We start from the raw sequence: 25,257 nt of genomic DNA, 5'->3' as shown, positions 1-25,257 counted from the left end.
ACCTGCTGTTGTCCACATTGAACCCCTAAACTGCTCGAGGAGCACCATACTGGGGCTGACTCTCTCTGAGTGGTGGTTTGGGTGTAGTACTGGGAAAGCCAGAAAATGAAATAAATTAGTCAATAAATCAATCAACCCAATCAATCAATCCAACCAATGAATCTAATCTAATCTAGTTTAGTCTAGTCTCTATCATTGAGTTCTAGTAAAAAAAAAACATTTAATTACACTTACTAACAGAGGGGACATAGTATAACATTAATAAAGTTAGCTAGATTGTAATTTTTTAAAATAATAATAGCTCACCAAATAGGCAAATTGATTAGGGAACAGATTAATGATCAGGGCAAACAGCACAAGGATGTTGTCTATTGTCCCCTCTTCGGTTTTTCAGGTTGGTAGGGAAAAGAGATGAAAAAAAGGAAAGAAATTAAATGTCTATGATGCCATCTATTTTGTGAAGTGCACCAGTCCCTCCTGCAGCAAAGCACCCCCACAATATGATGCTGCCACCCTCGTGCTTCATGGTTGGGATGGTGTTCTTTAGCTTGCAAGCCTCCCCCTTTTTCATCCAAACATAACGATGGTCATTATGGCCAAACAGTTCTATTTTTGTTTCATCAGACCAGAGGACATTTCTCCAAAAAGTACAATCTTTGTCCCCATGTGCAGTTGCAAACTGTAGTCTGGCTTTTATATGGCAGTTTTGGAGCAGTGTCTTCTTCCTTGCTGAATGGCCTTTCAGGTTATGTCGATATAGGACTATTTTTACTGTGGATATAGATACTTTTGTACCTGTTTCCTCCAACATTTTCACAAGGTCCTTTGCTGTTGTTCTGGGATTGATTTGCACTTTTCGCACCAAAGTACATTCATCTCTAGGAGACAGAACGCGTCTCCTTCCTGAGCGGTATGACGGCTGCGTGGTCCCATGGTGTTTCTACTTGCATACGATTGTTTGTACAGATGAACATGGTATCTTCAGGCATTTGGAAATTCCACCATAATTTCCACCGTAATTTGCAAATAAATTCATTAAAAATCCTACAATGTGATTTTCTGGATTTCTTTTCTCATTTTGTCTGTCATATTTGAAGTGTACCCATGATGAAAATTACAGGCCTCACTCATATTTTTAAGTGGGAGAACTTGCACAATTGGTGGCTGACTAAATACATTTTTGCCCCACTGTATATTATTTGTAGCCTTTTATTTACCATTACAACTATAAGGCCATAAGCAAACAAGAAAATGCTCACCGAGAAGCGCGCTCCTAGTGGCCGGGGACTTTAATGCAGGCAAACTGAAATCCATTTGACCAAATTTCTACCAGCATGTCACATGTGCAACCAGAAGGAAAACAACTCTAGACCCCCTTTAGTCCACACTCAGAGAAGCATACAAAGCTCTTCCTCACCTCCATTTGGAAAATCTGAACATAATTCTATCCTCCTGATTCCAGCTTTCAAGCAAAACCTAAAGCAGGTATTACCAGTGACACACTCAATATGGAAGTGGTCAGATGACGCGGATGCTAAGCTACAGGACTGTTATGCTAGCACAGACTGGAATATGTTCTGTGATTCATCCAATGGCATTGAGGAGTATGCCACCTCAGTCATCAGCTTCATTGATATGTGCATTGACGACGTCATCACCACACTGACCTTAGGTACATATCCCAACCAGAAGCCATGGATTACAGGAAACATCTTCAAAGAGCTAAAGGCTGGAGCTGCCGCTTTCAAGGAGCGGGACACTAATCCGGACGCATATAAGAAATCCCGCTACTTCCTCAGACGAACCATCAAACAGGCAAAGTGTCAATACAGGGCGAAGATTGAAATCATACTACACCGGCTCCGACGCTCGTCAGATGTGGCAGGGCTTGAAAACTATTACAGACAACAAAGGGAAACCCAGCTGCGAGCTGACCAGTGACACGAGCCTTACAGACGAGCGAAATGCCTTTTATGCTCCCTTCAAGGCAAGAAACACTGAAGCATGCATGAGAGCACCAGCTGTTCCGGACGACTGTGCTCTCCGTAGCCAATGTGAGTAAGAACTTTAAACAGGTCAACATTCATAAAGCTGCGGGGCCAGACGGATTACCATGACGTGTACTCAAAGCATGCATGGACCAACTGGCAAGTGTCATCACTGACATTTTCAACCTTTCACTGAACGAGTTTGTAATGCAGATCTGTATCAAACGAAGCGAAGATAACCTGCCTAAATAATTACCGCCTGTTTTCTTTATTTTTTATACTGCTGCTACTCTCTGTTTATTATCTATGCATAGTCACTTTACAAATTACCTCGACTAACCTGTACCCTGCACATTGACTCGGTATCGGTATCCCCTGTATATAACCTCGTTATTGTTATGACAACTATTGTGGGGAATGTTTTCCTGGCACACGTTAGGTCTCTTAATACCAATGTTTCCATGCGCAAAGAATTCAGGCTATTCTGGAGGCAAAGGGGGGTCAGAAACGATACTAGATGGGTGTACCTAATAAACTGACCACTGAGTGTATGTACACTCACTTGCTGCAGACATATTATTTTGAATAAAAGGTGGTGCCTTTTATCTTAGAAATAAAAACTATTATGGAAAGGCTTATTTAAATGCAAAACTAAGCCGAACACCATGTCTGTTGGTTGACTTTTTCACCTATGCTAACAGCTGACTGTCATTGGTGTCCTGTATCAGTTGTTATTGGAGTCACTGAGCAAATAATGAATATGATGGTTCTTTGTGTATTCTAAGTTTGTTTTATTTTTGATTCCATCATATTTCCAAAATTTGACAAACTATTCTATGAAGTTAATATCACCCTCAGCATCTAATATTATTTTGTGTTATAGGTTAATTTGTTGTAACTTCTATTACATTCATGTGAAAGAGATATGTGCTCATTTACAGAGGGACACTGTAAATCTTCTACACTGAAAATGAAAACAACTAACATTGTTCACAATCTCACTATCATTAGTGGACTATGTACCTTGTATTCAGCTGTGATGATTGAGATTTTCGTTTTAAATACCACATAGGCGATTACATAGGCTCATACTTCAAATACTGTATGTCACTATAAAGAATATACTGTAAAATACTAATCAAGTGAAACCGGTTATTGAAATAAACCAATAGACTGCTTTATATTGACACACGTCACGTAGGTAATGGTGTTGCGTCACAGTTTCGACGGAATACCTATCATAGTTTTCTACAGGAGCAGTCGGTCGGTGCGGAAGGGCGTAGGGTTCTTGTTCGTCGATAGAATATATTTCAAACCGAGTGGGCCAACGTGTCAACAATTACTGAATTGCACTTTGATTGCTGAAATAATCGAATAGTTTTTTTTATTACCGAAATCGGATACATCGCTGGCTTTTAAAACAAAGGCTTCAGGTGTTGGGGCCGACATGTTTGTCAGCGGCTTGGTTTCGGTGTTTTTATTCTTTCATGCAACAGGTGAGTGCTCCTTCTGTCGATCTAAACTCCACGTGACTTTAAACTAGCCCTGCGTTTATACTATTCTACGTTTCAATGTAGTGTTTATTGGATTAGTAAGATATGCACTTGATTGCTGTATATTTTATAAACTTGCACGTTAGGCCCACAGGTAGGCACAGGTCATAGATCAGTTTAACCAACCCAAAATGAGAAAACAACATAATTAACAGACCTGGGATCAGTAGGTGCTTGCCTTGGCTAAGTCTTTGTACACAGTTCTTAAAAACTAGGAAACAATAGATCTACAATGATTCACATACATCTGACTAGCTATTAAAAATATAACCTAGTCAGACCATTACTAGGTGGGCTCTCAAGTGAAGTCTTAAGGTGCTGCATCTCGTCACTACAGGTGTCACTACAGACCCTGGTTTGATTCCAAGCTGTATCACAATTGTCTGTGATTGAGAGTCCCATAGGGCGGTGCACAATTGGCCCAGGGTCCTCCGGGTTAATGTTTGGTCCGGGGAGGCCGTCATTGTAAATAAGAATTTGTTCTTAACTGACTTGCCTAGTTAAATAAATAGACATAAAAAAAAATACTCTGTTGCAGCTGGCTGAGGGGCGTTATTGGATAGGTTTGGCATAGCACAGAGAATTTCCAACCAAACCTTATTTTGCCAATACTTCCTGACTTGAAAGACAACCAATGTCTTCTAAACGTCCATGTCTAGTTGCAGGTGGTTATTTTGAATTTAGAAAATTAAATGTAGTATTTTTTTTTCGCTCCATGAAGTAATCTGACAATGTGTACGCCATCTTGACTATTTCAAGTCTTTGATTTTGCTGGACACCGGTCCATTGCCCGTGATGTGATCGGCCAACAGTGGTGAGAGAGGAGCGCCCTTCTCAAATCGAACAGTAATCTGCGATGATCGGTCATGTTGTTAACATGATGCATCCTCCGGAAACATCTCTTTTCTGTAAAATACAGTGCTTTCAGAAAGTATTCAGACCTTGACTTTTTCCACATTTTGTTACGTTACAGCCTTATTCTAAAACAGATTTTTTTTTAAATCTCCAGCAATCCACACATGATACCCTATAATGAAAAAGCGAAACAGGATTTTAGAATTTTTTGCAAATGTATTAAAAACAAAAAATATGATTTACGTAATTATTTAGAACCTTTCCTATGAGACATGAAATTGAGCTCGGGTGCATCCTGTTTCCATTGATCATCCTTGAGATGTTTCTACAACTTGATTGGAGTCCACCTGTGGTAAATTCTATTGATCGGACATGATTTGTAAAGGCACACACCTGTCTATATAAGGTCCCTCAGTTGACAGTGCATGTCAGAGCAAAAACCAAGCCATGAGGTCAAAGGAATTGTGCGTAGAGCTCCGAAACGGGATTGTGTCCAGTCCCAGATCTGGTGAAGGGTACCAAGGCATTTATGCAGCATTGAAGGTCCACAAGAACCCAGTGGCCTCCATCATTCTTAAATGGAAGAAGTTTTGAACCACCAAGACCACCTAGAGCTGGCTGCCCGGCCAAACTGAGAAATCGGGGGAGAAGGGCCTTGGTCAGCGAGATGACCAAGACCCTGATGGTCACTCTGACAGAGCTCTAGAGTCCCTCTGTGGAGATTGAATAACCTTCCAGAAGGACAACCATCTCTGCAGCACTCCACCAATCAGGCCTTTATGGTAGTGGCCAGATGGGAGCCACTCCTCAGTAAAAGGCACATAACAGCCCGCTTGGAGTTTGCCAAAAGGTACTGAGTAAAAGGTCTGAATACTTATGTAAATGTGATATTTCCGTTTTTTTATTGTGTGTGTTGTTTGATGGGGGGGACTATCGACTTTTGAATAAGGCTATAACCTAAAAAAGAATTGTAATAAGTCAAGGGGCCTGAATACTTTCTGTATGTTGGAATTGTCAAGCTAGTTTTCACTGGGAAGGCAGATGAAGTGTTTATCGAAAGCAATCCCTTTTTCACGTGAAAACACACAGTATCCTACTCAATACTCCTCATGTTTATTATTTCCCTTTTGTTTTGAACCATCTTTACCGTGGGATTTGAACGGGGCACCTGGCTCACGCCCGGGAGGCAGCCCGGTTCCAAAAAGAATGCAATCCACTTTCACCCTGTGCAAAACAACGCTTAGATGATTTGAATCCCCTCATTGATTGAGACCGGTGGGTGCCCACCCCAAAGTGCTGCATGTCATGACCCTGACCTGTCTCGATCAATGAGAGAAGGTCTGAAGTGGACAAGGTGTCGGCGTACACATTGTTTGGATTACATCAGGGGAGCAAAACATTTTAAGTTATTAACTGAGCATTTTCTAAGTTCAAAACAAACCCCCTGCAACTAGACATGGACATTTAGAAGACATTGGTTGTCTTCCAAGTCGGAAATTGAGGAAGTATCGTCTAGTTAAGGTTGGTCACAAATTCTCTGCTACGCCAAACAGTGCTCGGGGATGAAAGTAGATTTAATTTCTTCCAGATACAGGGACCTGCACATGCTTTAAAAAAAATACTTTTTGGGGCCTAAGCATAGAATTACATATAGAATCCCTAATAATTTAATGTGATCTCTGTGGGCCTAATAATACAGATGTCATCTAACTTTTAAAATGTATGCGCCTATCTTTTTTTAAATGTGGCATAAACACAACCAGTCATGATGTTTTCATCTGATTGTAAAACAATTACTTCAAAAGGCTCATGTAGGCACATTACTCAGGGACAGCAGGAAGATTTTATTGACACGGTGTGGGGGGGACAAATTATTTTCAGCCTTGTTTAGATTTTTTTTCTGCTTATACTTTGACATTTGGTAGGCTTTGTTCGTCAACTTGTCTATAATTGGAATGCATGCGGCTTCTCTTCTGTCATTACTTGAAGCTCTTCTAGAATACTAAATAAAGCCTTGCTCACCAGAATGTAATAAACCAATCGAATGATCAATGCAGGGCCTCCCGAGTGGCGCAGTGGTCTAAGGCAGTGCTAGCTGTGCTACTAGAGATTTTTGGTTGGAGTCCAGGCTCTGTCGTAGCCGGCCGCGACCGGGAGACCCATGGGGCGGCGCACAATTTGGCCCAGCGTCGTCCCGGTTAGGGGAGGGTTTGGCCGGCAGGGATGCCCTTGTCCCATCGAACACTAGCGACTCCTGTGGCGGGCCGGGCACAGTGCACGCTGACACTGTCGCCAAGGTGCACAGTGTTTCCTCCCGACGCATTGATATGGCCGCCTTCCGGTTTAAGCGGGCAATGTGTCAAGAAGCAGTGCGGCTTGTTTGGGTCGTGTTTCAGAGGACGCACGGCTCTCAACCTTCGCCTCTCCCGAGTCCGTCTGGGAGTTGCAGCGATGAGACTGTAACTACCAATTGGATACCAGGAAATTGGGGAGAAAATGAGTGTTAAAAAAAAAGTGATCAATGCATCAACAGTCAAGTTGACACAATTTCTCCTTCTCTCAAAGAACGAGGATGTTTTGGGGACCGGTTTCAAGGAAATTAAAAGCTGTGAAAATGATCCAACATGTTTTGTCTTGGATACATATTTTATGTGGTTAAAAATGAAATGCTATCGGCTTTTGTCACTGAAAGAAATTGCACATCTATGCTACACGACAGTGCGCGTCCTTATTCTCAAAGCTGCTGAAAGAAATGGATCACATTTCATGTTCCAGTGACAAAATGACCATTTGATCTATCATTTTACTGCGAGGACTACTTATTTCTGCAGGAGTTAATTTTCTCATAGGCTACATGTGAGGTCTACAGTCAGTGTCCAGACTTCAGGTAGTATTCCAACTATTAGACTACTCCACTTTAAAATAATTCCATCATCCATAACATGCCATTTGATAAATGCAAAGGAGACATCACTTACAAAACATCAGTGTTATGAATGACATTCGTGATTTGTCATTCCTTAGGGGGACACGTCTTGTAACCTCAATTTGTGCCTACACTGCTGTGCGTCTCGGTCTCGGCCACTCCTCTCTGCCACATTTCAGTGTTATCACTGAATAAACACGTTGACCGGCTTGAAGTCAATGTCAGAGCCATAATAGGGCTTCATACATTTTTAAACAAATTTGTTGATTATATCGGTAGAGGAAACAACCCATTCATCTGAGTTTGAAACTGACAGTAATTCTTCCCCTCTCTCTATGGTGAATCACTGTCATATCCTAGCAGAATAACTGTGGGTTATTCTCCACTGCTGACCTGCTGGTAGGAGGACTGTTTGGTCTGGGAGGAGTGGCTCTGGGTCAGAGAGATACCAGGGGTGGAACGAGGCTGGACCTCTTCCTGGGCCTGTGGGGGGATGGAAGGGGAGGAGAATTGAGTTGAGAAATTGCCTGATTTCACAGTAGGACCTCGGTGATATGAACATGTTGGGAATGTAGGTAGTTTAGAATGTCCTTGAAATTCACTTAAAAACAACATCAAACCATATATATAGATTGCACAACATGCGCTTCCTAATCACTTCCAGTAATCACCAGGTTGTGTGTGTGTGCGTGTGCGCCCGTTCATTCATTATGTCTTGCAACCCTTTTCCCATTTTTAAGAACCAAATAGAAGCAAACTAAACAAAATGGGGAGGGACCTACCTGAATTTGTCCAATATAATCTTGCTGCCGGGGCTTTCCGCTAGCAGTTGTAAAGGCCGTATGGAAGCCTTTTCATTGCACCATTACAATGTGTAGCTAACTTGAAAGCAAAGTTGACAGGGAACAATATACTTTTCAAACGCATACAATTTCCAGAGTAGGCTCTGGTACTTTTAATGATATTACCCATTTTGTACATCGAAATTGACATTATAGGTAATTAATCAATCACAGCCCTCCTTTAGGATTGCACATACAGCAAATCACCAGCAATGGGAGTTCGCCTTGAATCCATTTACCATTCATTCTGTTGGTGGTGCTCCTGATATTGATTCAAACTTCCGAATTAGCAGAGCGCCCACTCTGGAAATGTTATGTACTTATCTTGTTTGGACAAGTATAGGTATTAAAATGAACCAAATAAAAAAAGGATACTTTTGAGATTCATGTTAATATATTTTTATGTTGAGTAAATGAATGTCCGTGTTTGTATTTCAGAATCTATGCATATTCCATATGTTAGAACACACTATAAGGAATATAATGACACCATGATGTTGTCTGTATCATGTACGGTTCACAGATCATCAAGTCTTACAGTAGGCAGGTGTAGGTCTAAAAATGGCCTAAAATGGCCACTTTCATCATGATTGTGATACAAATGTAAAAAGCACGTCAAACAGCCTTACTCCTAATTTAAGTGTCTAGGTGAAAATGGTTCTGGCAACCTGAGATGCCAAAAATAGTTTCTTCCTCCGCTGGTGTGGAATCACCATTTATCTTTCTAAATATTCTCAGTTTTTTTTGGAGTACCACCTGTAACTGGTAACTGGACACGGTCATTTATAAGAGACAAGATTCTTCCGAATCAGGAACTAAACGTATCGGGTTTTCCACTAGCGACGGTGTAACGCTGTATGGAAGCGTTTACATCTCGGTTAGAATGTGTAGCTACTTTCAAGCTGTCCGCTGTGAGTCAAGTCGGCCTAGTGATATGGTCCTTTAACAAGACACTTATGGGCCACGCTGAACTATTGGGCAGCCTTTGTGCTGTACAAAAACACTGTGATTTATAATCTTACTTTCAAGAGTTGAGCTAAACTTTTGACTGGTGTAGAAGGCCTTTAAACCTTCCAGACATCAACACAAGGGCCACTACTTTCCACCTGTTATCTGTGTGGTTAATGTCTCACCTTGGAAGCTCTGCCTTCCCACCCCCGGTACTCACGTAACAAGGAAATCGATCAATGGGTTTTATCTGACTAAACCATTTCTCTAAATGGGCAAACTGAAATTATCTTATCTCTTTGTTGTTCAGTCACTAACTCCCCTCAAATAAAATCTGTTGAGTAAAAGTAAAGGTACTTTCTATTCTGGTGGAAAGTCATCCAGCTAAATACTACTTGAGTAAAAGTATCTGGTTTTAAATGTACTTAAGTACAGTGGTAGAACAACTACACAGTTGTTATACTTGAGTAAAGGTAAGCAAATGCTATACATCAAATTCTTTATATTACGCAAACCATAAGGAACAATTATTATAAAAATAACTAAAAAATACAAACAGCCAGTGACACACTCCAACACTTGGATATAATTTACACACTCCAACACTTGGATATAATTTACACACTCCAACACTTGGATATAATTTACACCAGGGGTCCCCAAACTTTTTCCTGTGAGGGCCACATAACTTGTCCCTTCTCTGATGGGGGGCCGGTGTCAGTTTGTAACAGAAAAAGTGTGACGATCGTAGGGGAGCTTAAAAATGTATTGTTTTCCAGAAAGCCACACATAACCAAATAACCCTTTCCAGGTTCTTTACAGAAAAAAGTCAGGAAACAAATAATAACACTATTAATGAAATAAATAATAACTAAATAACCCTCTCTGAGTTCTTCACAGAAAAAACAGGAAATAAATAATAACTAAATAACTCTCTCTGGGTTCTTCATAGAAAAAAAGCCATGGAACATTAACTTTCTGTCGTGCCATGCACAATCTTAACAGATAAAAGTTCAGCTCAGTTGTCAGAGCAGAATCTCTCTTGACACATATGAGCAGTCTCTTAAAGTTCTTGTGTTCCTTCCTTATAATCCTTTTGTAGGTTCCAGTAGGCTTGTAGACACCGCTGTTTGCAGCTCTCGCTCAAACTTCCCTGTGAAAACCACAAAAGAAGCAGGTTGAGAAACTGAACTAAGTGATACAGCACCTACACAGCACAATACATTTCACTACCAGTATGGTTGTAAAGATGGATTTTATCCCAGTAGATTTTATTATGATTATATTTGTTTATGCTCAGAATGACTCATTCAAGTCAGAAAAGTGAGCTTACCTATGTATGTTCATCAGTGTGAACTGTGGGCCTGCATCTGGCTGGTGAGAAGTTGAATATCAGGTTCCATTCTAGTTACAGCCAGTCTCAAGCACTGATGCAAATGTTCATCTGTCAATCTTGATCTCATCGGGGTTTTCAGCAGTTTCATGCGAGAAAAGGTTTTCTCGCAGATATACGTGCTGCCAAAAACTGTGGACATTTTCATTGCGTGTTTTTTGATGTTTGGATATGTGTCGTTTGGGAGGGCGGCATAGAAGTCAATGAGACTGTTGGGCTTGAATGCGTCTTTCAGAACATCACAGTTCTGTAACTCAGCCAACTCAAACTGATATGAAGGCTGGGCTTCATCAAAGTCGGCAACAAAGGGGTTCTGAAAAAGACGGATTTCTTTTGCATGAACATGTAGTTCACTGAATCGCACACCGAACTCCGCCTTCAGCATTTCCAGTGCTTCCACGCACTTTTCAGCTGGGAACGGGACCGCTGGGTTCTCTGTCGACAGGTTTTGGGTAGCAGGAAGATGGACGAAGTTGCCCTTTTTCACTTGTTCCAAAAGCAGCGCTAATTTCACCTCAAATGCTTTTATGTGTGAATACATGTCGCAAATGAGTTTCCCCTCGCCTTGTAGCTGCAAGTTAAGGCTGTTAAGTATTTCTGTCACGTCTGTTAAAAATGCGAGGTGCCATTTCCATTCTGGGTCGATCAGCTCTGGGACCGTTTTGTCTTTTAAATTAAGAAATGCGTTAATTTCAGGTAGCAGCTCGTAAAAACGCCTCAAAACTCTGCCCCGGCTCAGCCATCGGACCTCTGTGTAGTACAGCACATCTCCGTGCGTAGACTCCAGTTCAGACAGGAATTCTAGGAACTGCCTGTGTTTAAGTCCCTTTGCTCTGATGAAGTTTATGCACGACACCACAACCTTCATTACAGAATCCCACGTCAACACTTTGCAGCACAGTGCTTGCTGGTGAATTAGGCAGTGGACTCGTAGCGGGCGGTGAGACCCCTTTTTCCAACTCCCGGTTCATGCGTCCTATTAGACCGCGAGTTTCGCCCACCATGCTAGGAGCCCCGTCAGCCGTGATGCTAGCTAGCTTTGACCAGTCCAGGTCCAACTTCTCCATGGTTTGGCACACTTTGTCAAAAATATCCTCTCCCGTTGTAGTCCCTTTGAGACTTTGGAGGGCTGCCAGCTCCTCGCATATCTCAAAGTTTGCGCTAACTCCACGAATAAAAATGAGCAGTTGCGCTGTGTCTTGCACGTCCGTGCTCTCATCCAGTGCTAATGAAAAAAAGTCCAATTCTTTCGTCTTCTGCTGCAGCTGGGCATATACATTACTCCCGATTTCTTCAACGCGTCTGGTGATTGTACTCGCCGACAGACTTACGGCATTAAATGCATCTTTCTTCTCGGGACACACCTCCTCCGCGACAGCATCCATACATTTCTTAACAAACTCTCCGTCAGTGAAAGGCTTACCGCTTCTTGCTATTAAGTTTAGCAACCCGAAAGCTGGCCCGAACGGATGCCTGGTTCAGCTGAGCTTGGCGTACAAATGTATTCTGCTGAGATAGTAGTCCACTTTTTAGCTTTGAGAGTTTGTCTGCTCGTATTTGGCCTTGCAAGCTATCGTACTTGTCTTTGTGACGGGATTCATAGTGTCGGCGAAGATTGTATTCTTTGAATACCGCCACCGTCTCTTGACAGATGAGACAAACGGCCTTTTCTTTGCATTGAACAAAAAAATAATAGTTTGTCCACTGCAGGTTAAATACCCTGCATTCTGAATCAATTTTTCTCTTACCTAACCTTTTCGCCATTATTCCGTTCTCTCTTTGACAGGGCCGGGCCTAGGATTTTTTTTCTGGAGGCCAAATAGGAAAATAATTCGATAGCGTCTCTGGTATTGTTCAGAGGGCCGGGCCAAATGTGCTGACGGGCCGTATCCGGCCCGCGGGCCGTAGTTTGGTGACCACTGATTTACACACTCCCACACTTGGATATAATTTACACACTCCCACACTTGGATATAATTTACACACTCCCACACTTGGATATAATTTACACACTCCCACACTTGGATATAATTTACACACTCCAACACTTGGATATAATTTACACACTCCCACACTTGGATATAATTTACACACTCCAACACTTGGATATAATTTACACACTCCCACACTTGGATATAATTTACACACTCCCACACTTGGATATAATTTACACACTCCCACACTTGGATATAATTTACACACTCCCACACTTGGATATAATTTACACACTCCCACACTTGGATATAATTTACACACTCCCACACTTGGGTATAATTTACACACTCCCACACTTGGGTATAATTTACAAATGCTGTATTTGTGTTTAGTGAATCTGCCAGATCAGAGGCAGTAGGGATGATACCATGTTATATTGAAAGGTGCGTGAATTGGATTATATTGCTGTCCTGCATGAGCACTCGAAATGCAAATGTACTTTTGGGTGTCAGTGAAAATGTCTGGGAGTAAAAGTTTTCAAAAAATAATAAATAGTAAAATACAGATGCTACCAAGTATTTTTACATAGTTACTTTACACCACTGGCTGGATATATAATATCCTCTAATACAACACTAGTGTGTAGAAATTAGCTAGGCTGTCCTATCCTGCATGTACCTGACGAAGGAATGTACAGTATTACTACCCAGGTTGTGACTATTACTAATGTCATGTGTGCCACCTGCCTCTGGTGCCTGTCTGTTGCTGGGACAGACTTTTGGTGGTGAATGGTGTGACTGCTCAGTCGGTCTTTGGCTGGACCATAGACTCTAAATGTCTGGAGTGGACATACTGACAGTCCACTCTATTCAAATTTAGAAAGAGGCTTTATTGTCTAAATGTCCATCAAATTTCTATGAAGCGGGAAATAATCTAGTGTTGTTGGTTTCCCACTCTGAAAGGGCCCTTCAGACTGTTTTGGCCCAGTTCCACATGAAGGTTTCTGGCTCACTACAGAGGAGTGAGTCACATTCACCAGAATTTGTCAGCAGTCAGTCCACACGCTGTAGGCTTCAGGCCATTGGTTGGCAGAGCACCAGACATGCTCTTAGGGCTTTAAAATGCGATAGGGGCGGGTCATTAAAAGGTTCTTCCTAAGTTCAGCAGAAACTAAACTGGTCATCTCTGAAGGTGTGTGTTTCTGTTGTGGTGGTAAGACTGGAGCACTTGGTGTTGTTTTGAATTCCAAAGATGCAATGTCATCTCCTTCATTTCCCTGACTGCTCGATTGACTTTTCTCTCCCTTTCCCCAGGTGTAGAGGCCTTCATGGTTACAACCAAAAATCCAAATGTGAGGGCTAAAGAGAATGAGGGTAAGTCCCGGGGAATGGAAATTAACTCTAAATGGGCAGTTTCTAAAATAAACAAGAGCTTTCACCTGTCATTGTGTGTGTGTGTGTGTGTGTTACAAGCAAGGAATAATGTATTTTAGAAAATCTATTGTATTTATTATATGCTATTTTTCATATTTATCCCCAAAGCAATGTAGTTATAATGATCGATCTCATCTCTACAGGGGCTGATCTTTACTGTACTCCCTCGGATGACTTTGGGGCAGATGCCAGGGTGGAGTGGAAGTTTAGGGACATGAAGGGTTCTACGACCTACGTCATTTTCGATGGGAAACCCACCAGTAAGTACACAAACTGTTCAGACTTGATTCCAAAGAAATGCATGACACATGACTTCTTGTATTCGTGTCGGGATTGCTTCTGCATTTTTCTACCATCAGGGCTAGATATACTTCTTCACAAATTCGTTACCTGCCATAATAATGACATTTTTGTTATAATCGCTTGATTTTCTTGCTCTCTCTCTCTCAGCACTTTATGAGGGCCGTGTCACCAAGTTTGATGGGATGCTGAGGTTCAGCAAGGTGACGCGCAAAGATAACGGGCAGTATCAATGTGAGGTGTCGAACAAGCAGTACGTTGGGGATGTCAATGTGAATCTCACTGTTTTGGGTAAGGAGAGTCTTATCATCTAACTGTTGCGCAACAAATCTATAATTTCCGGTTAATTAACCAATAAGGCCTGAGGGGGTGTGGTATATGGCCAATATACCACGGCTATGGGCTGTTCTTACATACGATGCAAGGTGGAGTGCCTGGACACAGCCCTTAGCCGTGTTATATTGGCCATATATCACAAACCGCCGAGGTGCCTTATTGCTATTATAAACTAGTTACCAACATAATTAGAGCAGTAAATCAATGTTTTGTCATACCGATGGTAAACGGTCTGATATACCATGGCTTTCAGCCAATTAGCATTCAGGGCTAGAACCACCCAGTTTATAATTATTATTATTATAGAACAGAGCTAGACACTGCTTTTGAAGGATTATTTGTGGGACTGCATTCATCCCAGTGTGAGAAACTGAGAAACCATTTCATGTTGCCACGATGCTATGACAATATGAGTGAATTGATTTGTGATACTACGGCCATAAGATGTAAATATTATTTTATCAAATAAAAGAGAGTACTTTATTAATTGATGATTGCACCAGCCAATATAAATACACAATAAAAACACACAGACCATAGGAACAGCAACTAGCTGGTTGCTGAGTCACTAAAACAGGTTAGTGCCTCTCTGCTCTCACTCTCTGCTGCCTCTCACTACCTCTCTTACATCCTCCTGCAGTACCTCCATCCGTGCCCATGTGTAGGATCCCTACCTCTGTGACGACGGGGCATCGCGTGCTACTGTCCTGTCATGATGCAGAGGGGTCTCCTTCCCCCACCTACAAGTGGTATAAGGACAAGACCCCTCTTCCTGAGAACCCCAGCCAGTTCCCTGCCTTCAAGAACTACACCTACAAGATCAATCCTCTCAATGGCAACCTGGTCAGTGGTGCGGAATACACCTCACCTGGATCATATTCATTAGGGCACACTGTAGCAAACCATTTTGCAATGGACAACAAAAACAATATGTTTTGGGGGAGGAGCCTAATTAATACAACCCAGGTCCCAGATGTGTTTGTGCCGAATGGTCAACTCGGCAGGCTAAAGGAGTCATCATGCTTCAGTTCGGCTAGCGCCTAGCCAAACTCAGCTCGGCGAAACTAACAAGTGTGCTTGCATACTCCCTTAAAAAAACTTTGCTTGAAAAACATAAAAAAAGTGGCAATAGTAGTTTTTCATCTTGAGACGCCTCAAAATAGTCAAATTTAATCTGATAACTCAAGACATCTGTCATTAATTTGGACGTTTTTGGCGAGGAGATCTTAGTCGTGCGATTTTACATCTTGCTAATATTTTTGTTTCAGTATTAAAGAAATGTGGATTTATTATTTCGTTGAATGACAACAAACACTTAATTGAAGAATCTCTACTGTTGACCAATCACCGACGAAGGGGAGTTGGCTTTGGCTGTTGGCTTTGGCTTTGGCTGTTGGCTTTGGCTGAGGGCTTTGGCTGAGGGTTTAGGCTTGCCTAGCGAAAAAATGTTGTGCGAACAAACAACGAAGAAAAAGAAAAGAATTTGCTGAAGACCAAAATGTTGTCATATGCACAAACTGTTATGAACTGTTTTGGCTGGGAAGCATGCGAATGCCCTTAACACAACAGTACTGTTTGGCAACTTCACCTCTCTCTCTCTCTCTCATTTCAGTTGTTCAACTTGTATTTTAAATCAGTGATTTGTAAACCTCTCCATATCTCTGCTGCAGGAGTTTCCCTCTGCTTTGGTGATAGATACAGGAGACTACAGCTGTGAAGCTATGAACGATGCCGGCCCTGTTCAACGCTGTCAAGCTGTGAGGATGGAAGTCCGTAAGTGCCCTTTGCTTTCTATGGGGGAAAAGCCCATTGCAGACTAGCCTGGGCAATACAGAATTGTTCAACTAACTTATTGGGCCATCAACTCGATGTAAAACACTATGGTTTGGTTGAAAGCTCACTGACAAATAAAAATATATATATAGGAAGGCAATAAAGGAAGGTGTTTCCTGCACACTGAAATATAGGTCATAGGCAAGGCTCTAAAGTACGACCGGTCGCATATGCTCCTAAATATTTTACTGTGCGGCTTGGAATGTTTAGCTCCTAGAAAACAAATCGACCAGATATAATTGTCTTGTCTCTAGCCTAAACCGTTCAAAGATTGACCATATTACCAGCGTTAGGTTTCTCCCCTTCTTCGGCGCATTGGCTGGATGCATCTCAATTGACTGGGTGCATTTTACATTCAGAAACGGTCCGTTTAATCCTCCGGCCTGTTCAGGTCTCCAGCCTGCGACCATTTAGTCACATTTTGACACCCTTTGACTTGTCTGTGCGAGGGAATATTTGTATTGGTCACATCGGTGCGAGCTGCACATTCTACATGGTCACTTCACTCAAAACGTCCTTTTTGTAAAACCATGATTTGGTCAAACAGTATAGTACATTATCCTCATGATTCCTGTAATAAAAGCCTCCCTGACCCTGTACATGTTTTGATGTGGCATGGTGTGTCACGTGAGCCACTCTCTCCCCTTTCCCGGGGGGAAAAAAAGTATCCTGATTTGAATAACATTTGAATATCCAGTTGCTTGGAAAACACAGCTGTCATGGTTGGAGTGAAGAGGTTCTCTGGTTTCTGTAGGTATACTTTTGTTTACTTCTCAACACTCAATTTTTTTAGCTCATAACTATTTTGCAAACAAGATATTTTATATTCCTTTGTGATACGGAGCATGCAAAATGAATATGCCATTGGGAGCGCATAGGCCTCATTGGGGCGGTAGGCTACAACTGCAAGGTTTTTTTGGGACATTACATTTTACTGTTAGATTAATACATGGCTACTAGCAGTGGGCATTATAAACTCAGCTAAAAAAGAACCGTCCCTTTTTCAGGACCATGTCTTTCAAAGATAATTCGTAAAAATCCAAATAACTTCCCAGATCTTCATTGTAAAGGTTTTAAACACTGTTTCCCATGCTTGTTCAATGAACTATAATTAATGAACATGCACCTGTGGAACGGTCGTTAAGACACTAACAGTTTACAGGCGGTTGGCAATTAAGGTCACAGTTATGAAAACTTCTACTGACTGAAAAACACCAAAAGAAAGATGCCTAGGGTCCCTGCTCATCTGTGTGAATGTTCCTTCGACATGCTGCAAGGAGGCATGAGGACTGCAGATGTAGGCAGGGCAATAAATTGCAATGTCCGTAAAATGAGACGTCTAAGTCAGGGCTACAGGGAGACAGGACGGACAGTTGATCGTCCTCGCAGTGGCAGACCACGTGTAACAACACCTGCACAAGATCGGTACATCCAAACATCACACCTGCTGGACAGGTACAGGATGGCAATAACAACTGCCCAAGTTACACCAGGAAGCACAATCCCTCCATCAGTGCTCAGACTGTCCGCAATAAGCTGAGAGAGGCTGGACTGAGGGTTTGTAGGCCTGTTGTAAGGCAGGTCCTCCCCAGACATCACCGGCAACAACGTCGCCTATGGGCACAAACCCACTGTCAGTGAACCAGACAGGACTGGTAAAAAGTGCTCTTTACTGACGAGTTGCGGTTTTGTCTCACCAGGGGTGATGGTCAGAGTTGCGTTTATTCTCAATGGAATGAGTGTTACATTGAGGCCTGTACTCTGGAGCGGGATCGATTTGGAGGTGGAGGGTCCGTCATGGTCTGGGGCGGTGTGTCCCAGCATCATCGGACTGAGCTTGCAGGCAATCTCAAGGGAAGACATCCTCCTACCTCATGTGGTACCCTTCCTGCAGTCTCATTCTGACATGACCCTCCAGCAGGACCATGCCACCAGCCGTACAGCTCGTTCTGTGCGTGATTTTCTGCAAGACAGGAATGTCATTTCTGCTATGGCCAGCGAAGAGCCCGGATCTCAATCCCATTGAGCACGTCTGGGACCTGTTGGCTCGAAGGGTGAGGGCTAGGGCCATTCCCCTCAGAAATGTCTGGGAACTTACAGGTGCCTTGGTGGAAAAGTGGGGTAACAGCAAGAACTGGCAAATCTGGTGCAGTCCATGAGGAGGAGATGCACTACAGTACTTATTGCAGCTGGTGGCCACACCAGATACTGACTGTTTTTCTTTTATTTTTTACCCCCCCATCACTGGATTAGGTTGCACATTCAAATATGAAAAAATAACTTATTTCTTGAATACCATTTCAGTAGTCTATTACACTTTTTAATGAAGAACTCTGTGTGACTTGATATGATGATAATGAGGAGGATGTTAAATGTCATTTAGCAGATGCTCTTATTCAAAGCGACTTAGTCATGAGTGCATACATTTTACGTATGGATGGTCCCGGGAATCGAACCCACTATCCTTGCATTACAAGAGCCATGCTCTACCAACGGAGCCATGCTCGCAACCCCACCATTTTTTGGGGGTGTGACCAAATCATGGGCTGGATTTTCAGTTGGTGCCACATGCTCAGTGGGGTCTATTCCCGGGACTGCCAGGACAGTGGGTTCTATTCCTGGGACAGTGGGTTCTATTTCCGGGACAGTGGGTCTATTCCTGGGACTGCCAGGATAGTGGGGGAAATGTTAGTGTGGAGCCCTGCTGCTGCAGCAGATTCACACGTGACCTGTAAATCTGAAATGTTGCCATGCTGGGTGGGGCTGGTAGTGATGTTGCCAAACAACCTTTTGAAATCATAAACGGTGCTAGTTGGTGCTGGTGCTAGTTGTTACACACACTGTTTTCATCAATCAAATCCATCAAATGTATTTTCATAAAGCCTTTTTTCATCAGCGGTTTGGTCTCGATGTATTGTTTGCTCTTTTCTTTATTGCATACAGAACTCACATATTGCTTTTCCACACGAGGACCATAGTGTTCAACTGAACCTGAGATATTGAAAACTCTCCCATTTTGACTTTGTCGTTTAGAAATGTGAGCCAGTGTAACACATCTCATTTCCCTCCCACTTTCTATAATTCTCTGTCTCTCTCTCTCTAGGCAACATCAACACTGGAGGTATTGTTGCTGGGGTGATCGTGGCTCTCCTGGCCCTGGCCTTGCTGTGCTTCGGATTGTGGTACGCCCACCGCAAAGGATACATGCCTAGTGAGTTTATATCCCCTATTCACCCTAAGGACTCCTCATCCTGTATTAAGAAAGTGTCTTGTAGGAATGCTGATCTAGAATCCAATTGGCCTTTTAGATGATAATGAATTAGATCAAGCTGATCCTAACGGTTTTAGGCTTATTTCTATTTTGTCCTGTTTATCAAGTGTTTGAAAAACGTGTCAATAATCAACTGACTGGCTTTCTTGATGTCTATAGTATTCTCTCTGGTATGCAATCTGGTTTCCGCTCAGGTTCTGGATGTGTCATTGCGTCCTTATAGGTCCTCAATGATGTCACCATTGCCCTTGATTCTAAGCAATACTGTGCTGCTATTTTTATTGACTTTGCCAAAGCTTTTGATACGGTAGACCATTCCATTCTTGTGGGTCGGCTAAGGAGTGTTGGTGTCTCTGAGGGGTCTTTGGCCTGGTTTGCTAAATACCTCTCTCAAAGAGTGCAGTGTATAAAGTCAGACAAAGTCAGACAATCTGCTGTCTCAGCCACTGCTTGTCACCAAGGGAGTACCCCAAGACTCAATTCTAGGCCCCACGCTCTTCTCAATTTACATCAACAACATAGCTCAGGCAGTTTGAAGCTCTCTCATCCATTTATATGCAGATGATACAGTCTTATACTCAGCTGGCCCCTCTCTGGATTTTGTGTTGAATGCTCTACAACAAAGCTTTCTTAGTGTCTCAGCACATATCAAAGCTACAGGCTAAAGTTAAATCCAGACTTGATTTCCTCTATTGTAATCGCTTCTCTTTCACCCCAGCTGCCAAACTAACCCTGATTCAGATGACAGTCCTACTCATGCTAGATTACTGAGACATAATTTATAGATCGGCAGGTAAGGGTGCTCTCGAGCGGCTAGACGTTCTTTACCATTCGGCCATCAGATTTGCCACCAATGCTCCTTATTGGACACCTTATAGGACATCACTGCACTCTATACTCCTCTGTAAACTGGTCATTCCTGTATACCCGTCACAAGACCCACTGGTTGATGGCTATGTATAAAACACTCTTAGTTAGGCATCACTCCCCCCTATTTGAGATATCTACTGCAGCCCTCATCCTCCACATGCAACACCCGTTCTGCCAGTCACATTCTGTTAAAGGTCCCCAAAGCACACACATCCCTGGGTTGCTCCTCTTTTCAGTTCATTGCCGCTAGCAACTGGAACGAGCTGCAACAAACACTAAAACTGGACAGTTGTATCGCTGTCTCTTCATTCAAAGACTCAATCATGGACACTCTTACTGACAGTTGTAGCTGCTTTGTGTGATGTATTCTTGTATCTACCTTCTTGACCTTTGTGCTGTTCACTGTGTCCAATAGTGTTTGTACCGTGTTTATAGTGTTGCTACCATGTTGTGTTGCTACCATGCTGTGTTGTCATGTGTTGCTGCGTTGCTATGTTGTTGTCTTTGGTCTCTTTATGTAGTGTTGTCTCGTTGTGATGTGTGTTTTTGTCTTCTATTGTTTTTTTAATATCCCAGGCCCCGTCCCCGCAGGAGGCCTTTTTTTTGCCTTTTTGGCAGTCCGTCATCGTAAATAAGAACTGACTTGCCTAGTTAAATAAAAATATGACATGGACAGAGGGAGCCTGATCCGTGATCTATACTCCTACTTTAAGACACTATAAATACAGGGCCAGATCAGGGACTGATAACTTGCAGTTCATCATGTCTCTAACCCTCAAATGTCACATTTGTCTCACTATTTATACATTTGTTTTTTCTTTTGCCCTTACAGAAAAGAGTGAAAGGTAACTGATTACTTTCTATGTGCGATATCTTCTTGCTAATGCATGATTTAGCAATGCCAGAGTTGAGGGCTTACACTAGTTTGGGGGTTTTTCAATTGTGTTATGTGTACAGTTTGCATCCACGTTTTATGATAACATTTCTTTGCACATCTTCCAAACAGTTGAGAATACAACAGTATGGTACACTGTAAAGAAGATAGATATACAGATGTTTCTGCTGGCTTCATATGTTGTTTCTCTTGCAGCAAACCCAAACCCTCAGTGGTCTACCAGCCAACATCGGAGTCCGGCGATGAGGAAGATGTTAGTTTCATCTGTATTTTTCCACTTGTTACAAGTCTGAGGCTTTTGTTTTTTTGGCCTTTTCATTTCAGGAGTTTGTATGGTTTTTGCAAACAGAAAATGTTATTGATAAGAACAGACAATAGTATTTGTCTATTTAGGAGGAACTCTCGGCTGCTGAAAATCATTTGTGTATGCTTAGTTCTCCTCTCGGGTTTGCTCTCGTAGGGAAATTCCATTTTCGATAAACAAAGCCCTTTGCATCCCTAGATCATTATTGTGATCGTAGTGTGTTATATGGTTTGGTTGTCAGGGAAATTATTTTTACTGAGTTCCCTTTCCTGTAATGTGTAATATATGACATTCAGCAGATTATTTTATCCAAAGTGACTTAGTCATGCGTGCAGAAATGTTACTTATGGGTGCTTTCCGTGAATGGAACCCATTATCCTGCCGTTGCAAGCTCCATGATCTATCAACTGAGTTACAGAGGACCACATTGCAGTACCATCTCTAACGAGTTCATTGTTGCTGTCCTTTTCATCTTTTGTATTTCAGTGAAAAGGTGTAGCCTCGTTTCGTAACCGCAATCTTCTGTGTCTTGTTTCAGGGGGAATTCAGACAGAAGTCTTCTTTCGTGGTATAGCCAGGGCGTGCAACACATGTCCCGGATATACCCAGGAGTCTACAGCAACTAGTGACTATGGGTGCGTCCCAATAACATCTCCCCTTTCTCCTGAAGTGTGCTGTCGTTCGCTCCTTCCTACACATCTCAAAGCATTGGGTTGTTGGAGGCATGGGTTAGTGGGTGTTTCCACCGTATTTCTTATACCAGTCATTTTCTTTCAAATCAGCAAAGGGAAGTGAACAAGTGCACACTTTGGGGGTAGAAGAGACAATTGGGACATAGCCTATATATGACAATACCACTGCCCCTTATACCTGCTCACTGTGGATAGGTGTGAATTGGTGTGGTTTTGATTTTTAACATTTTTATTCCATATGTTTCTAAAAACAACATGAATGTTTGAATATTTCTCTAACTGGCAGTTACCTACAACTGTACTGTTTTGTGGTGACTGTATAGATTTGTAAAAATACTTCCGCTTATACTTCCTATTTTTCAAGTGCCTCCATTCTGTGAAATAAATCTCGCATCCAAGGAAATGTAATGGGGGGGGGGGGGCTGGAAATGAATTGATGAAATCTTAAAGAACACTGGCCATTCATTTTCTAACTCGATTACTACATGCCTTGCTTTATTTTATGGCTTTTCCCAAATTGCAAAATATTCCCTACAGAATGTGCTACTTTGGACCAGGGCTCGTACAGTAGTGCATTGTGTAGGGTATTTGGTGCAGTTGTGGTACACATACCTTGTGTGTTACATCTACTTTAAATCCATGCTTTCAGTGAGTTGTAATGTGAAATGTGTTGTTTACGATAGATACAGACATTTGTTTGGCATTGTGTTAGTATTAGAATCAAACTCCATTGTGTTGTTATTGCATCTGCTTGTTGTGATGTTGCTGGTCCCAGATCTGTTTGTGCTGTCATGACAACTCATGAGGAGTTGTCAAGACACCAGGAACAGACTGGCAACCAGGCTTGTTGAGCTGCACATGGTCTCTTTCTTTGTAAGTTTGATCAGGTTGAGCATTCCAAAGAAATGATATTGTGCTCACAGAAAAATCACACAAGGTGATGAATTTGAGTCCGGTTTAAGCAATATACAGTACCTGTCAAAAGTTTGGACACCACTCATTCAAGGGTTTTTCTTTATTTTGACTGTTTTCTACATTGTAGACTAATAGTGATGACATCAAAACTATGAAATAACACATGGAATCATGTAGTAACCAAAAAAATGTTAAACAAATCCAAATATATTTTAGAATTGACATTCTTCAAAGTAGCCACCCTTTGCCTTGATGACAGCCTTGCACACGCTTGGCATTCTCTCAACCAGCTTCACCTGGAGTGCTTTTCCAACAGTCTTGAAGGAGTTCCCACATATACTGAGCAAAAAAAAAATCCACAAATACATTTTTAAGAAGGTTAAAAATTAAGTGAAATGCCTTCCAGGTGACCAACTCATGAATCTGGTTGAGAGAATGCCAATAGTGTGCAAAGGGTACTTTGAAGAATTTGAAATATAGCACTTATTTGGTAACTACATGATTCCATATGTGTTATTTGATAGTTGTCTTCACTATTATTCTACAATGTAGAAAATAGTAAAAAATAAAGAACCTTGGAATGAATAGTTGTCAACTTTTGACTGGTACTGTGTATTTTTGAGAATTTTTAAAGATTGACACGTTACTTAATTTGTAGATTAGCATAATGCTTACATGTAGGACATTGTCTCTGAAAGACTCATTTTGTAATAAAATTGCGCTTTCCATATATTGACTGTGCATAATATTATTTAATAATAAAATGTTATTGGTTGATGTTAACATTTTCATCTTACATTCTTCTTGTAGCATCCGTACACGCACACACACACACCAGATGATTATCTGTCATTCACAATCGGTTTGTCCTAGATCTTGATTATTTTAAGGCACACTTGCAAACAAAACCGTACATTGTATTCACTGTTAAGTTTTGTAGGGCTGATTAGGAAGGTGTAGCCTAAGTAGGACTGAAATACCAATGTAATGGTAAGAGGGTTAAGATGGCAGCTAAAGAACATCTTTGCACCAAAGTGACCCCACAGAGGCAGTGCCAGAACCGACCGGGCACTTCGAAACATTGGGGACAGTCTGGACGTGCTGCTGTCCATGGGATGCACCAAGACCAGGACGTGAGTATCTGATCTCTCGTCTACTGCTGCCATCCGTTTGACCACTTTCCCTTGCTATTGCTGTCTATTTTTAGACTGTAGACTAAGCTGCGCATCTGCAGAGCAATATTGTTCCATAAAGGTGTTAAATGATCAAAGCTGTTCAAACAGATCAACTCTCCCACTTTCGGTAGAATGACATGAAGTGTTTATAGAGCTTCTAATTTAGGTGACGAAAGGTAACTTCTATCCACACGTTTTATATTATAAAAACTTCCACCATGTTTCTTGGCTGTTAGCTACACTCTCCGCAATCTACTCATTCCCATATGCACTGCAACGATTGACAACTATGGCCGAAACGCGACATAGGGTCACCACCATGCCGGTGCACTCCTGCCAAGCCTTAGCACGCACCACCATCCTGGGCTGCAGGGAAGTCATCAAACTTACAATTTCAGAATTTTATGGCAATTAATGTAATCTCATAGTTAGAAACAAACCCTTCACAAATCCTCAACTGGCAGCTTCATTAAATGGTACCCGCAAAACACCAGCCTCAACGTCAACAGTGAAGAGGCAACTCCGGGATGCTGGCCTTCTAGGCAGAGTTGCAAAGGAAAAGCCATATCTCAGACTGGCCAATAAAAATAAGAGATTAAGATTGGCAAAAGAACACAGACACTGGACAGAGGAACTCTGCCTAGAAGGCCAGCATCCCGGAGTCGCCTCTTCACTGTTGACGTTGAGACTGGTATTTTGCAGGTACTATTTAATGAAGCTGCCAGTTGTGAGGCGTCTGTTTCTCAAACTAGACACTAATGTACTCGTCCTCTTGCTCTTGTGTTCCCACTCG

General features: G+C 42.0%; 1 protein-coding gene across 1 annotated transcript; it reads left to right on the top strand.

Moving 5' to 3' along the window:
• Positions 1-3,216: 3,216 nt before the first annotated feature.
• On the top strand, positions 3,217-22,816 carry LOC124040602 (junctional adhesion molecule A-like). The gene is made up of 10 exons (XM_046357714.1): positions 3,217-3,484; positions 13,754-13,813; positions 14,017-14,133; positions 14,324-14,464; positions 15,150-15,352; positions 16,180-16,282; positions 19,446-19,553; positions 21,316-21,328; positions 21,574-21,631; positions 22,221-22,816. Exons 1-10 carry the CDS (start codon positions 3,436-3,438, stop codon positions 22,254-22,256), a joined length of 888 nt encoding a protein of 295 aa, XP_046213670.1. The 5' UTR covers positions 3,217-3,435; the 3' UTR covers positions 22,257-22,816.
• Positions 22,817-25,257: the final 2,441 nt, after the last annotated feature.

Source organism: Oncorhynchus gorbuscha, linkage group LG01, assembly GCF_021184085.1.
Source record: "Oncorhynchus gorbuscha isolate QuinsamMale2020 ecotype Even-year linkage group LG01, OgorEven_v1.0, whole genome shotgun sequence".
NCBI lineage: Eukaryota > Metazoa > Chordata > Actinopteri > Salmoniformes > Salmonidae > Oncorhynchus > Oncorhynchus gorbuscha.
The sequence above is the reverse complement of the archived record's forward strand: the minus strand, read 5'-3'. Positions and strand labels throughout refer to the sequence as shown.

What these genes read in the sequence shown, in the direction of transcription:
- LOC124040602 (XM_046357714.1), top strand. Translation starts at nt 3,436, where the DNA reads ATGTTTGTCAGCGGCTTGGTTTCGGTGTTTTTATTCTTTCATGCAACA. An exon ending in AGCTGTGAGGATGGAAGTCC is followed by an intron (nt 16,283 to 19,445) that starts GTAAGTGCCCTT and finishes CTCTCTCTCTAG; the next exon opens with GCAACATCAACACTGGAGGT. An exon ending in AGTCCGGCGATGAGGAAGAT is followed by an intron (nt 21,632 to 22,220) that starts GTTAGTTTCATC and finishes GTCTTGTTTCAG; the next exon opens with GGGGAATTCAGACAGAAGTC.